Here is a 16787-nt window from a genome sequence, read left to right on the forward strand (position 1 = left end):
CTTATTTCCTATTCATTTTTAGGTCTGGTGGGTTTTTACCTTGCTCCTTCATCTGCTGTGTGTTTCTCTGTCTTCTCATTTTGCTTAACTTACTGTGTTTGGGGTCGTCTTTTCGCAGGCTGCAGGTTCGTAGTTCCCGTTGTTTTTGGTGTCCTCCTCCAGTGGCTAAGGTTGGTTCAGTGGGTTGTGTAGGCTTCCTGAAGGAAGGGACTAGTGCCTGTGTTCTGGTGGATGAGGTTGGATCTTCTCTTTCTGGTGGGCAAGTCCACGTCTGGTGGTGTGTTTTGGGGTGTCTGTGACCTTATTATGATTTGAGGCAGCCTCTCTGCTAATGTGTGGGGCTGTGTTCGTGTCTTGCTAGTTGTTTGGCATAGGGTGTCCAGCACTGTAGCTTACTGGTCGTTGAGTGGAGTTAGGTCTTGCCATTGAGATTGAGATCTCTGGGAGATTTTTCGCCGCTTGATATTACGTGGGGCTGGGAGGTCTCTCGTGGACCAATGTGTTGAACTTGGCTCTCCCACCTCAGAGGCACATCCCTGACGCCTGGCTGGAGCACCAAGATCCTGTCATCCACAGGGCTCAGATTAAAAGGGAGAAAAAAAGAAAGAAAGATGATGAAATGAAATGAAATAAAATGAAATGAAATGAAATAAAATAAAATGAAATAAAATAAGATAAAACAAATTCATTAAAATAAAAAATAATTATCAAAAAAGACTTAAAAAGTAATAAAAAAAAAGAAGGGAGCAACCAAACCAAAAAACAAATCCACCAATGATAACAAGTGCTAAAAACTATACAAAAAAAAAAAAAAAAAAGACAGACAGAACCCTAGGACAAATGGTAAAAACAGAGCTATACAGACAAAATCAAACACAGAAACATATGCATACACACTCACAGAAATATATATATATATATATATAAATATATCGTTGCTCTCAGAGTCCACCTCCTCAATTTGGGATGATTCGTTGTCTATTCACGTATTCCACAGATGCAGGGTACATCCAGTTGTTTGTGGAGATTTAATCCGCTGCTCCTGAGGCTGCTGGGAGAAATTTCCCTTTCTCTTCTTTATTCGCACAGGTCCTGTGGTTCAGCTTGGATTTGGCCCTGCCTCTGCGTGTAGGTCACCTGAGGGTGTCTGTTCCCCGCTCAGACAGGACGGGGTTAAAGGAGCAGCTGACTCGGGGTCTCTGGCTCACTCAGGCTAGGGGGAGGGAGGGGTACAGAATGCGGGGCGAGCCTGCGGCGGCAGAGGCCAACATGACGTTGCACCAGCCTGAGACGTGCCATGTGTTCTCCCAGGGAAGCTGTCCCTTGATCACAGGACCCTGGCAGTGGCTTGCTGCACAGGTGTGCTTGCACACAGGCTTCTTGGGGGCTGCAGCAGCAGCCTTAGCATCTCATGCCCATCTCTGGGGTCTGCGCTGATAGCCACAGCTCGCACCCGTCTCTGGAGCTCCTTTAAGTGGCTCTCTAAATCCTCTCTCCTCGCATACCAGGAAACCAAGAGGCAAGAAAAAGTCTCTTGCGTCTTAGGCAGGTCCAGAGCTTTTCCTGGATTCCCTCCCGGCTAGCCGTGGCACACTAGCCCCCTTCAGGCTGTTTTCACACAGCCAACCTCAGTCCTCTCCCTGAGATTCGACCGAAGACAGAGCCTCAGCTCCCAACACCCACCCATCCCGGTGGTTGAGCAGACAAGCCTCTTGGGCTGGTGAGTGCTGGCTGGCACCGACCCTCTCTGCAGGAATCTCTCCGCTTTGCCCTCTGCACCCCTGTTGCTCTGCTCTCCACCGTGGCTCCGAAGCTTCCCCCCTCCACCAACCGCAGTCTCCGCCCGCGAAGGGGTTTCCTAGTGTGTGGAAACCTTTCTCCTTCACAGCTCCCTCCCACTGTGCAGGTCCCATCCCTATTCTTTTGTCTCTGTTTCTTCTTTTTTCTTTTGCCCTACCCAGGTACGTGGGGAGTTTCTTGCCTTTTGGGAAGTCTGAGGTCTTCTGCCAGTGTTCAGTAGGTGTTCTGTAGGAGTTGTTCCACATGTAGATGTATTTCTGATGTATTTGTGGGGAGGAAGGTGATCTCCAGGTCTTACTCTTCCACCATCTTTAAGCTCCTCTCTACTGTCATTTTAATAGCATTAAGGGAGCAAGACTGCTTGTTCAGTCTATCATAGAGAAGTATTTTTATATCACTTATCACTATGTGAAAATATTTACTTTAGTTTATCTCCTCAGCTACTCCACCCTATCCCCCCAACACACACACACACACACACACACACACACAGCAGAATCCTGTCTTTTCCACTACCCTTAACACAACATCTAGCACACAGTAGATGCTAATAGAAAACTATGTTTAAATTCATAGGAGAGTCTTGGCAACAATTTTTGGGATATGACACCTAAAGCAAAAGCAAAAAAATAAAAAATAAACGAGTACAACTATATCAAACATACAAGCTTCTGCACAACCAAAGAAATGATCAACAAAATGAAAATGCGACCAATGCAATGGGAGAAAATATTTGCAGATCATACATCTGATAAGAGGTTAATATACGAAATACTGTATATAAAGAATTCATTTAATTCAATAGCAAAAAAATCTCCAAATAATCCAATTTAAAAATGGGCAAAGGATTTTCCAAATAAGATATTCGAATGACCAACAGGTACATGTAAAGGTGTTCAACCTCACAAATCATTAGGGAAATACAAATCAAAACCACAAGCAGGGGGCTTCCCTGGTGGTGCAGTGGTTGAGAGTCCGCCTGCCAATGCAGGGGACACGGGTTCATGCCCCGGTCCGGGAAGATCCCATGTGTCGCGGAGCAGCTTGGCCCATGAGTCATGGCTGCTGAGCCTGCGCGTCCGGAGCCTGTGCTCCACAACGGGAGAGGCCACAACAGTGAGAGGCCCGCGTACCGCAAAAAAAAAAAAAAAAAACACAAGGAGACATCACGTCACACAAGTCACAATGGCCACCATCCAAAAGACAAGAAAGAACAAATGCTGGTGAGGATGTGGAGGAAAGGAAACCCTTGTGCACTGCCGGTGGGAACGTAAATTGGTATAGCCACTATGGAAAATAGTATGGAGGTTCCTAAAAAAATTAAAAATAAAACTACCATATGATCCAACAATCCCATTTCTGGGTATATATCCAAAGGAAATTAAATTGCTATGTCAGAGAAATATCTGCACCCTGATGTTCCTGCAGCATTATTTACAATTGCCAAGATTTGTTAATAACCTAAGTGTCCATCAATGCATGACTGGATAAAGATGTGGTATATATACAATGGAATACTATACAGCCACTTGTGACAACATGGATAGACTTTATGAGTAGTATAAATGAAATAAGTCAGAAAGAGAGACAAGCACTGTATGATCTCACTTACATGTGAAATCTTAAAAGAAGAAAACAAAAAAACTAAAAACACCATGCTCACAGAAAAAGATCAGATTTGTGGTTACTAGAAGCAGAAGATGGGGGAATTGAATGAAGGTCAAGAAGCACAAACTTCCAGTTTTAAGCTAAATAAGTACTGAGGATATGACATACAACATGATGACTATAGTTAACACTACTGGAAGGTATATTTGAAAGTTGCTAAGAGAGTAAATCCTAAAAGTTCTCATCACAAGGAATAAAACTTTTTCTTCCTCTTTTTTCTTGTATCTATATGAGATGATATATGTTAACTAAATTTACTGTGGTAATCTTTCACAATATATGCATCAAGTCATTATGCTGTATACCTTAAACTTACACAGTGCTATACATCAATTACATCTCAACAAAACTGAAAGAAAAAAATAAATTAAAGATAAAGTCCCCCCCACCTCCTGACCAAAAACACAGGAGAAATTCCCACCACAAAAAAGACACATCATGGGAGACTCATTTTGGTCAACTCAACCTCACCTACTCCTTTCTCCTACTAAGAGATTCTCATTCTATTAAGTGGTACCCAGATCCAAGCTATGTTAATCAGAATCTATCCACAGAATTTTTTAAAATCAAGCTACAAAGCTCTTTTTCTTCTTTGATCAAAAAACATAAATATAAAAGAGGAAGTACAGGTGACCACATTATCCGCCATGTAATAAAAATCCGAGAAAAGAAAATCAGACCTGTCCTAAAGAAACAGTCATGAAAAGTAAAAAACTCCCAGCAACATTCGAGTATCTGATTTCATTTCCATATAGTCTCCAGAGAAGTGATGGTTCCAATCTTCCCAACATTTGGTTGTTAAGCTCTTCCTTTTTATGTGTGTAAGCTACTCAGTTCCTTATTCTGTCAATTTATATCCCCTTTTTGTTTAAGCTAGGTCAGGGTAGGTATTTGCTTGTGCTAAGGCATATATTCTTTATAATGAAGCATACTCAATTCCTAACAAACACATACAAATTCCCATTTTATATTGTTTACATTTATTTACCAGAAATAAATGCAATTTTTCATTTATTTAGATTCCATTACATGAAACAGGATATAATTTCTTTCCAGTTCCCATCTTTCTAAATACCCTTAGTTAAGCCACAGACTGCTGCTACTGCCAATCAACACCTGCTGGAAGGATTTTATGTAGGTAGAAATAATCAGTTTTCTCCTCCAAATTCCATATGTGAAGAGGGGAAGATTCACTAGAAGAAAAAATATCCAATATAATTGTTCCCTATTAAAATGAAACTGTACTTTCTCATGATCTTAACATTCAGCTTTTGTTAATACAAACTGGCCACTGCAAGTAAGCTGTATTATAAGGAATTTGTTCTTTCTTTGAGTTGAAAAAGGGGAACCTGTTAGAAGTGGTAGCTTGCAGATGTTTCTTGTTGAATAAAACTGGATGGACTGAGTAATTCTACCCTATTATTTTTAAACATTTCTAGATCTTTTTCAATGCAACTGACAGAGCACCATTTAAAACAAAATTTTTTAAAGTTCAGGGGCCACTTACTGCTTCCAGTTGTTTCTTCTTCTGCACTAGTAACTCCAACATGAGGTTGACATTGGCCAAATCAAGATTATCTTGGTCAGTTCCCAACAAATCCTGAAATATTTGCCACCTGTGGCCATTCTAAAAACAAAGAAAAGAAGAAACACAACAACTTCCTAAGACAATTGTTTTAGAGAGTCAAAAATAAATGTTTGCTACTTCCCAATATGCTTATTAGATAACATATCAAAAATAAACTATGACATTCCAACCTATTCCTTCCCAGCTAGTGGCTCCCCAATGCCTTCTAATTATAATTTAATCACTACTTCTCCCCTAAATAAATTTAAACAACGGATATGAAAGGCATATTTAAGACATGTTAAGTCAGCATCTCTAAAGGTATAATTCTCTTCAAAATAAGTGCCTGGATTTTAATTACTTGTCTAACAATATTTTCAACTTTGTATTTGGTAAGGTATTAATTTAAGCTCATTTGCTTCAATAATTTGGGCTAATCCTCTTAAACTGAGAGTCTTTTTTTTCAAATTACCACCCATAGTTTCACCCTGCCATATAATTCTTCAAATGTAATGTATTATAAGCCAACTCTGACTCTATGTAATCTCACCAGACCTTTCAAAAGATAAAAGTAAATTTTAGACAATGCAGGTAAGAAAGTTCTTTATTGAACAGAATAATCTTAAATCTCCTTTAAGGAAAATCAATAATATGCTAAGCTTTAATACCTAATTAATATTAAACCAATAAAAACAGCAAATTGAGATTAAAAATAGTAATAAGAGTTGAAACATACGGTGCTACTCACTGAGTGGTCCAATTTGAACCTCTTTTCCTCAAATCTTTGTTTCTGTTTGAGAATGAGCTCATTCACTGAAAACAAAAACAAAACAAAAAGCACACATAATCTATATTTTTATTAAATGTATCATCCAATTGTTCTGTTTAGATGGATTCTATTTAACTTTAAAAAGTCCCAAACCTTAAAAAATGCTAAGCAGAAAATGCTAAGTTTTTATTTTATTTCAAATTAGAAACAGTTTTGCCACAGCTACTACTACTACAACTACTACTATTATTACCACTACTATCACTACAAGAGGAGAATTCTTCAGAATATGTACTTTCTCTTACATGTCTCAATGATGACACTATCAGCACTTGGAGAAAGACAAGTCTTCACTGTATGAGATCATCCCATGCTCTACAGGGTAACTGGCCGATTCTATGAGGTAGGCACTAAAGATTTTTATTTGTTGTTCTTTTTGTTTGTGACTTTTCCATAAATATCATGGCAAACACTGTCAGTTACCTATCCATAAACCATTCTAACCTTTTTTAAAAATAAGAATAGGATTTTTTTCCAAATGTCAGAATGCCAACTGTCACATACTTTCAGAGAGGCTAGATCCCTCACTGGCCCCATGGTATGAATCCTGACTAACCTAAGCCAATCTAGTCATACACTCTTGCCAGCGACTGATGGAGGGTTAACTATGTGACCTAGTTTTGACCAACGAAGGGTATGCTGTCTTTCAGAAGAGAAGGATAGAAGAAAAACAAGTTATTTTTCTCCCTTCATTAAGGGATGATATCTGGAACTGCTTAAAGCCATCTTGCAATCTTGAGGGGACCTAGCCAAAGAACCAACACATCTGCTGGAGACGGAAGGCCAGAAAGATGGAAAGAACTTGATAATATCACTGAGATACCAACTTAACTAATTCTAAAAATTCTTTTTGTATAAATCAATACATTTTCCTTAATGTTCAAGCCACTTTTAATTGGATTCTTTTGTTTTTAACACCCAACTGATAAAAAAAATAAACTGATAAAGAAAAGGACAACTAGCACTAAGCTTGTTACCTTATTAGCCTTTAATTTATAGACATTATCTTATGTGTTATTCTTCACATTTTAGAGATGAGGAAATATTAGAAAGGGCATAAGGAAGTTACTCATGGTGACATGCAATACAAGACAGAGCTGGGAAACAAACCCAGCTAGCTAATACTTCCCACTATACCACAATCTACTACAAATATTTTCGAACAAATCAGAGAGGTTCCAGGGCCACACTAGAAGCCAAGCTTTAAAGATAAGTAAGCCGGGATTCCCTGGTGGTGCAGTGGTTGGGAGTCCACCTGCCGATGCAGGGGACGTGGGTTTGTGCCCCGGTCCAGGAGGATCCCGCGTGCCACAGAGCAGCTGGGCCCGTGGGCCATGGCCGCTGGGCCTGTGTGTCCGGAGCCTGTGCTCTGCAATGGGAGAGGCCACAGCAGTGAGGGGCCCCCGTACCGAAAAAAAAAAAAAAAGATAAGACTCAACCTAAGTAAGACTTAATCCAAGACTCAAGCAACTCAGAGTAGGAAGACAAATATATGTGATGCAGCAGTTATAATATGATAATCAGTACTATCACTGAAATAGATTTAAAAAGAACAAAGGACAAGGATCAATTAAAATATTAACAAGCAGGCTTCATACAGAAGGTGACATTAGAACTGGGCCATAACAGGCACACAGGGACTTACTAAACAGGAAGAAAAGTGGAAAAGAACTCACATTAAGGGTGTGGGGGGGGAATTCCCTGGCTGTCCAGTGGTTAAGAGTCAGCGCTTTCACTGCCATGGGCCTGGGTTCAATCCCTGGTCAGAGAACTAAGATTCCGCGGCCAAAAAACATTGTGTGTGTGGAGGGGGTAAAGTCATAAAACAGCAGGATATAAGATGATTTAAAATCAATATAGCTGAAACACAGGATCAGAGTGATTTTGTCGACGATTAACAGGGGCTACGAACTAAGGCTGGAACTGTAGACAGATCAGAGCCTGATTCTGAAGGGCCTGTTACCTCACAAGCAGTTATTATTATAATCCAGGGACGATAAAGGAGAGAAGTTGAAATAACGTAGTGGGAATAAAGAGGAGTATGTGAATAAGAATTTAATGTTTCACTTACAGAATCAGCTATTTAAATAAAAAGTGTAACTTAAATAATTGTAATACTTAAATATGTACACCACATTGGATTTTACCAAGAAATCTCATATACCACTGAACGTGAATATTCTATATCCATAATTATAATTCTCTGGATCCTTATAATAGCCATAGTACTAAGAACAAACAATGCCTTTCTACTACTAAAGCTTTCATTCTAGCAATTGTCTTTTCAGAGGCAGGATAGTATAGTAAAAGCACATACTCAAGCCAGACTGCTTAGGACCAAATCCCAATTCCGCCACTTACAGACTGTAGAACTTTACACAAGTCACTTGACTTCTCTGTGCTTTAGTTTCCTCGCTGGAGGAATGAGGACAACAATTACCTATGTCATAGGACTGAGAATTAAATGAGTTAACATACATAAAGCACCTGGGAAAACACTTGGCAGTAGTAAAGACGTTATGTGAGCTGCCTACATTTTTTTAAACAAGGATTTTAAATTTTGCATGTACGTTGCCTTTTACATTAAAGAATAAGAGGGTCATTCATTAGAGAGATAAAAATATTCAATTTACAAATTTTATACACAGAGAACGCTAGCAAAGAGATTGCTAGGGGGTGGGGGGTGGTAGCTGGAGAGAGATCATGCATCATGGAGGGACTGGGAGAGCTAAGCCTTGGCAAGAGTGTAGGAGAGCAACTGCAGAGGTGGGAGTAGAGACACCCTCTCACCCCACATGAGCCTTCCAGGATCAGGAGAGAAAGAGAGCTCTCAAGACCAAGGGGATAGAAAGGTGAAGAGTGAGAGTGTGCCTTTTTTTTGGGGGGGCGGGTAGAGGAAGAAGAAAAATGAGGAACTGTACTGTAGTGCTTAGGGCATGAAAGGAAAAATCAAAATATCTGTCTTGACAAAAAAGTGCATGACTCTAATGACCAGAAAACCTAATCCTACTTGAGTGTTTGGTTTCCAATTCTTTGCTTTCATTAAAACTGAAGAAAGGAGTGGACTTGTTAACTAATAGGGTATTAAAAAATTTTTTTTGACTAAGTAAGTGCTTTTATTGAAGCACATAATTCAGAAGGAGATCAAAGAACTAAGTGACGTGGCAGGAACAAAGTTCCTTCAATCCCTATCAAATTATTTATGTAAGCAAATATTCTCATGACTTACCCTTTCAAAAATAAAAAGGAAAAATCTTGAACTTACACAATATTATATGTCAGTTATATCTCAATTTTTTAAAAAGCTGTGATGATCCTAAATAAATAAATAAAAAGAATACAAATGAAACTGAATCCTTGTCCTAGTAATAACCATAAATGGCAATGGAACTAATTGAGAAGGACACCATCACACATTAAGCGGCCAATTTTCAATAAATTTTTATGTCTAATAATTTATAAAATTTGTAAATATTTATTTGATCAATTGCATGTCTAATAATTACAATAACAACTCAGATAAAACATTTAAGATTTTAAAATACTTAATATAAAATTGTGTTCAAAAGAAACTTCAAGGTCTATGAGTTCTACTTTCTGTTACAGAAAAGTATGACAGATAAATCAATAAGAATTTCAAGCATGAAAATATATTACATAAGGATAAAATTATGTGAGCAATATGCAATTTAAGTATAAGTTCAAAGAGACAAAGAATGAAATTTCCCATTGTTAATGAAAAGCATTTATTTTTGAATCAATGGTAAGTATTAAATCACTATACTATTCAGATTCTACTGGATACATTTTAAAAAGAGATAAAAGCTTATTTTTAAATAACCATATTTACAATACTCCTAAAATTATATCCTTTACAAACACTTAAACTTATAAAGAAAAAATGTGGATGCTCATTTAAAATGTGGCATCAATGTGGGAGGAAGTACATCATTTTTCAGAATTTTTATATGGGTCACCCAAGCAAAAAGGTTTGAAGACCACTGCTACAGAAAACGGGTAGCCCAGCCCTCTATCCATGACTAAGGTAAACGTAAAGCATTAAAAGTGAAGGGTCCTAACCTACCAATAAAAAAGGCGCAAGTCTACCTAGAACACTTCAGAATCATAGAACGTATACTTATTTTACCATGCTCAAGAGGAAATCTGAAATTACTTTTAAAAGGCTCAAGGTCTTTTTAATCCAACCAAGAACTACAGGCACTATACAAATCATATAATCTCAGACTAAAGCAATGGGAATAGGTTTTTCAGTACAGAAAAAACAAATGATATTCCACTTTCAGAAACAGATCTCAGTAGCATCCTGAGTGCACAGGAACCGAAGGATTTGACCATCACTGTACAAAGGTAAAGACTGGAAAGGGTGATGGGCAGTAAAACAAATAGATGTATCAGGATGAAATGTTATTTCTACGGCTGACATAAATAATCACACTGGAAGGTGCACTATGATTAAAAGACTTCAAATACGGGCATAAAACACTCCAATTACCCAAAACCAAAAATTTTTATCCATATAAAGAGAAGGTTAAAAACACTTCTCTGGTGGTCCAGCAGTTAAGACTCCGTGCTCCCAATGCAGGGGGCCCGGGTGCAATCCCTGGTCAGGGAACTAGATACTGCATGCTGCAACTAAGAGGCCACATGTCACAACAAAGATCCCGTGTGTGGCAGTGAGGATTCCTCGTGCCACAGCTAAGATCTGGCGCAGCCAAATAAATAAATAAATAAATAAATAAATAAATAAATAAATATTTTTTAAAAAAACAAAAAAACCTGTATCATTGCCAAGATAATTTCTAGCTTAGGAAATCAGTATTTATGACTTCACTATTCACTGAATATATACATTTGAGAATATATAAAGTATGAAATTACTTTACATCTTAGTGCTGTATTTTCATATTCCTTCCATATCAGTATAATGGTGTTCTCTCTCTCTCTATTTAGAAATTCACATAACAGAATTTGGACTCATTAAATTTGGTAAATATCAATACCAAAATCTTCAGACCCTTGGATTCCTTTCTGTATTTAACCATTCCAAAAGAAGAAGTAATTTTCGAAAGTTATGACAACTCACAGAAAAGTGATTCTAGATGCACAAAGCAGCATCAATTCATGTTTCTGAGTTCATGAACAAAGGGTTCTGCTTTGTGGGACTTTGGTTTCCATTTCACCTAACTTAGCTCATGAAGTCCAGTCCCACAGAGTATCATACCACTCGGTGTTTCTTCTTTTCCTAAGTTCATTCTCCTAGTTTGCCACAAGACTTTATCTACCTAGAAGAACTTGGTGTTCCAACAGAAAATCTTCAAAATATTTCCTTCAGGGTTCTTTTCTGCTATGCAATCATCTGATGATTTTCCTTTATGAAAAAATATTGGATTGTACTGAAGAGTGAAAGAGAAAAAAGGATTGAAGCCAATGTAATTTTAGAGCAGAGATAAAAAAAGGAAAGCAATGGCTGAAAAGGTTCCAATTCATGATGTATTATAAACCACCAAACAAAAACTGCAAACAAAGCACTGGCAAGTCAGAATCTAATACACAAGTAGACATCACCTCCTTAACTCTGAGTGTGTTACTCTTTAGAATGAAGAATTATCTTTTCTGATATACATACCCAATAGTGCCCTACTTCATGCCTACCCATACCTGAAAATTAATCTTTGGAAAATTAATCTTCGTTCCCAAAAACTCAAACTAAAGATTTTCCACAATATCTTAGGCTTTTCAACATGTTGAATTTTTAGATTTTTCATAATTGGTCTCTGACTAGATACTATTCCCAATCACTTACCATTTACCTTAAGGGTTCCCTATTTGTGTCTCTCTTCTCTAGTCACCATTCCTCCCTCAAAAGTTCCATATCCATGTCTTTCTTTCCCCAGTTTTACTTTTCAATTGCCTCCCCAGGTCACAGACTCTCTTCCCCCATCTAGGAGTCCTCATATACAAGTTTTATCTCCCTTCTGCCTCTCCATTAACCTTTTCCTCCATTGCTTCTCACTTTTGCCCCAGAAGTAGAAACAACAGGAATGCACAACATGATATAGAGACAGGTATCTGGAACACTGGCATTCTCCTTTAGCTTCACATTCTGTCCAGCCATCAATGTAAGAATCTAAGAGTTGTACCAGTCAATTTTTTTTTAATGAAACTTAAATATAATATGATATGGTACATATGGTATAGAATCAATGTCACAACCTGGGGAAGATTGGGAAAAGCATCCTGGTGAGTAGGAGAGAGAGACTGCTTACCTCTAAGCTACGTTCTCTAAATAAATTAGTGCTAACACACCCTTCTGGGAACTAAATATTTTTAAAAATTAAAAATCATTCCAAAGACTCACCCAAGAAATTAGGATACAGATGGTCAATATTATCCACAACATAGTTACACTTGGGACATCTATTATTGTCCTCCAAACTCTGATGAATACACTTGTAGCTATTAACAAGAGAAAAAATAAAACAGCTTGATTAAATCAGTGATAAATTAATAAACTAGTCACAAAATAGTGCCTATTAGTTTTCTATTCCTCATTTTCAACATAAGTTATCTAGCAGTTATCAAATTTTTTTCAGCTTATACTTTTATATTATAAAGAAGATACATAGGGCATTTATTAGATAATAGTATACAAAAGTTATTTTAAAATATTATTTAAAAATAAACTCAAATAACAAGCCTACTGGATATAAAATTTTAAAAGATATACTAACTTTTAAGTTTATGCAATTTAAACAGTATATAACAACACCAAGAAAAACAAATGCCTGTAATTTAGTTAAGCAAACAGACTATCTGTATTCTTGGAGTGCTGATATCCTCAATACAAAAAAAGCTCATTCGAATGAAAAGAAAATAAGAGAAGAACAGAAAAATCAGCAAGACAAAAATTAGTCAATAAGCATGGGTAATCATCACTTTCATTAGGATGAAAAATTGATTTAAAATTATATATTAGTTTTTACCAATCAGAATAGAAAAATAAAGAAAAAACTGTCAGAGTTAAGGAGTACATGTAGATATGAATAATTTCATGTACTGCTGCAGGAACTGCCACTTTCTAGAAGGCAAGTTGTATGGAAAAACTTAAGGCTGTGTATCCTCTTTGATGTAGTGATTTTACTTCTAGGAATTTATCCTATGGAAATAAGCAGATATATATATGTAGAAAGATGTTCAATTCAAAGTTATCTGTAAATAGCAAAACAAATTAGAAGCAACCAAAACACTGGGAAATTGGCTACATAAATTTGTAAACATCAATCCAATGCAATGTATACAGCCAATAAAAGTCACACTGTAATATGTAACTATACGCCATGAAAAATAATCTAATAACTATTAATAGGTACAGCTGGAGAAATATGATAATGAGAAATTTTTGCCTTCTTAGATTATATATTTCTGTAATGTTTGGTTTTTTACAATTGTGTATTGTCTTATAACAAAAAACTTTGAAAATGTCATTCAACTAAACGCCAAAGAAATATCAAATTGACATTAGGAAAAAAGTCACTATATAATTATGTTACTAAATAAAAATAACCTCTAACACAGTGGATACAATTCCATTTGTTTTAAAAAATTATGTATGTGTACATTTTTTAAAACTTCTAAATTGTATTTATTAAACTACAGTTGATTTACAATATTGTGTTAGTATCAGATGAACAGCCTCAGATTCTTTTCCATTATAGGTTATTACAAGGGATTGAATATAGTTCCATGTGCTATATGGCAAATCCTTGCTGTTTATATATTTTATATATAGTAATGTATATCTATTAATCCCATAGTCCTAATTTATCGCTCCCCTCTGGTAATAAGTTTGTTTTCTAGGTGTGTCAGTCTGTTTCTGTTTTGTAAGTTAGTTGATTCATATTATTTTTTTAGATTCCACATATAAGTGATATAATATTTGTCTTTCTCTGCCTGACTTACTTCCTTTGTATGATAATCCCTAGGTCCATCCATGTTGCTACAAATGGCAATATTTCACTCTTTTTAATGGCTAATATTCCACTGTATATATACCATATCTTCTTTATCCATTCATCTGTTGATGGACATTTAGGGTGCTTCTGTGCCTTGGTTATTGTAAATAGTGCTGCTATGAACATTGGGATGTATGAACCTTTTTGAATTAACAGTTTTCTCCAGATATATGCCCAGGAGTGGGATTGCAGGGTCATATGGTAACTCTATTTTTAGTTTTTTTAGGAACCTCCAAACTTTTCCACAGTGACTGCAACAATTTACATTGCCACCAACAGTGTAGGAGGGTTCCTTTTTCTTCACACCCTCTCCAGCACTTATTTATTTGTAGACTTTTTGATGATGGCCATTCTGACCAGTGTGAGGTGATACCTTATTGTAGTTCTGATTTGCATTTCTCTAAAAATTAGCGATGTGGAGCATCTTTTCAGGTGACCTGTTGGCCATCTGTATGTCTTCTTTGGAGAAATGTCTATTTAAGTTTTCTGCTCATTTTTTGAATGGTTGTTTTTTTTGACATTGAGTTGCAAGAGCTCTCTGTATATTTAAGAAATTAAGCCCTTGTTGGCTGCATCACTTGCAAACATTTTCTCCCAGTCTGTAGGTGGCCTTCTGTTTTGTTTATGGTTTCCTTTGCTGTGCAAAGGCATGTAAGTTTGATTAGGTCCCATTTGTTTATTTTTATTTCTTTTGCCTTGAGAGACTGAACTAAGAAAATATGACTGCAACTTATGTCAGAGAATGTTTTGCCTATGTTCTCCTCTAGAATTTTTATGTTGTCATGTCTTATATTTAAGTCTTTAAGCCATTTTGAGGTTGTTTTTTTTTTTTTTTGCGGTACTCAGGCCTCTCACTGTTGTGGCCTCTCCCGTTGCGGAGCACAGGCTCCGGACACGCAGGCTCAGTGGCCATGGCTCACGGGCCCAGCCGCTCCGCGGCATGTGGGATCCTCCTGGACCGGGGCATGAACCCGTGTCCCCTGCATCAGCAGGTGGACTCTCAACCACTGCGCCACCAGGGAAGCCCCTTGAGTTTATTTTTGTGTATACTGTAAGGGAGTGTTCTAACTTCATGGATTTACATGCAGCTGTCCAGCTTTCCCAACACCACTTGCTGATGAGACTGTCTTTTCTCCATTGTATATTCTTGCCTCCTTTGTCGAAGAGTAATTGACCATGAGTGTGTGGGTTTATTTCTGGGCTCTCTATTCTGTTCCATTGATCCATATGTCTGTTTTTGTGTCAATATCACACTGTTTTGATTCCTGTAGCTTTGTAGTATTGTCTGAAGTCTGGGAGGGTTATGCTTCCAGCTTTGCTGTTTTTCCTCAGAATTGCTTTGGCAAGTCTAGGTCTTCTGTGGTTCCATATAAATTTTATGATTATTTGTTCAAGCTCTGTGAAAAATATCATGGGTAATTTGATAGGGATTGCATTAAATCTGTAGATTGCTTTGGGGAGTATTGCTATTTTAACAACATTAATTCTTCCAATCCAACAGCAGAGGATATCTTTCCATTTCTTTATATCATCTTCAGTTTCCTTTATCAATGTTTTATCATTCTCAGCGTATAGGTCTTTCATATCCTTGGTTAGGTTTATTCCTAGGTATTTTAATTTTTTGATGTGATTTTAAATGGGATTTTTTTTTACTTTCTCTGATATTTCATTGTTAGTGTAAATAAATGGAACAGATTTCTGTATATTGATCTTGTATCCTGCACCTTGCTCAATTCATTTATTAGTTCTAATAGTTTTAGCCACAGCAACCAGACAGGAAAAAGAAATAAAAGGTATCCAGATTGGAAGGGAAGAGGTAAAACTGTCATTGTATGCAGATGACATGATACTCTATATAGAAAATCCTAAAGATTCCACACAAAAACTGAAAGCATTTAAATGTGAACATTTAAAATAAACTGAAAAAGACATTCACCATAATGTTAACAGTATGTGCCACTGGGTAATATAATTACAGGAAACTTTTTCTTTGTAGGTGTCTACAAGTTTCTATAGTAAACATGTACTGCTCCTAACAATCAGGAAAAAAAATTACTTCTAAGAAATTAAAAGGGTGATTTACATATAAGATGATTCCTAAAAAGACAGTAACTCTTTTATCCTGTGTCCAAGTTACTATAAATTTGCTTCAGCTTCATAAACTGAAGCAGATTTTTATATATACCTACTTCCCTCCACCTTATCAAAACAAAACGCTACATCCATCAGGTTGCTCTGTTCTAGTTGTCATCTACTTTCTCATCTCACATTTGTTACTTGCAAGACAAACAAAAAGAAGGACATTGTAGGGAATCAATGTAGCGTGGTCTTTGGCACAGTACAGGGGCCCAAAGATTAAACACCTGGCATATAACAGGTACTCAAATATTACATACAGAACAAATGACTTGCACAGTGTTCCAGAAACAATATCTTCAGCTCCTGCAACTATGACAAGGCTAGGAATACCATATTACCAAAAGATAGGCTCCATATCTGAGAGGAAACTTCCTACATGGAAATTTCAATGAAAGAAATAACATACTAATTTTTTTTCATTTTATTGCAAGGGAAAAGCATAAAGAAGATATGCAAATACAATAGATTAAGAGCTCCAACATGGGAACATTTATAGTCTGCTTAGGGGAAAAGGAAATGAGTTAATATTACCAGAATACATGCCAACGTGACAAGATTTAATCCTTTAAAAAAAAAACCTGCAGGGAATTCCCTGGCAGTCCAGTGGTTAGGACTCAGTGCTGTCACTGCCATGGCCCAGGTTCAATCCCTGGTCGGGGAACTAATACCCCACAAGCTGTGCTGTGCAGCCAAAAAAAAAAACAAAACCCTGCAAGTTCAAATAAAGCAAGTCATGAAGGAGAGAATATGA

General features: G+C 36.9%; 1 protein-coding gene across 3 annotated transcripts in view; it reads right to left on the reverse strand.

Moving 5' to 3' along the window:
• Window positions 1-16787, reverse strand: part of COP1 (COP1 E3 ubiquitin ligase) — a 228051-nt gene that overhangs the window by 176248 nt on the left and 35016 nt on the right. For 2 of the 3 annotated variants that reach the window (XM_081225452.1, XM_081225450.1), the window contains exons 3-5: window positions 12244-12341; window positions 5772-5848; window positions 4976-5095 (exon numbers count right to left, since the gene is read on the reverse strand). In XM_081225452.1, coding sequence (XP_081081578.1) covers window positions 4976-5095; window positions 5772-5848; window positions 12244-12341 — 295 coding nt within the window. The remainder of the gene's footprint in view (window positions 1-4975; window positions 5096-5771; window positions 5849-12243; window positions 12342-16787) is intronic. The other variant, XM_081225451.1, reaches the window with a different exon arrangement.

Source organism: Mesoplodon bidens, assembly GCF_964165515.1.
Source record: "Mesoplodon bidens genome assembly, chromosome: 2".
NCBI classification, from domain to species: domain Eukaryota; kingdom Metazoa; phylum Chordata; class Mammalia; order Artiodactyla; family Ziphiidae; genus Mesoplodon; species Mesoplodon bidens.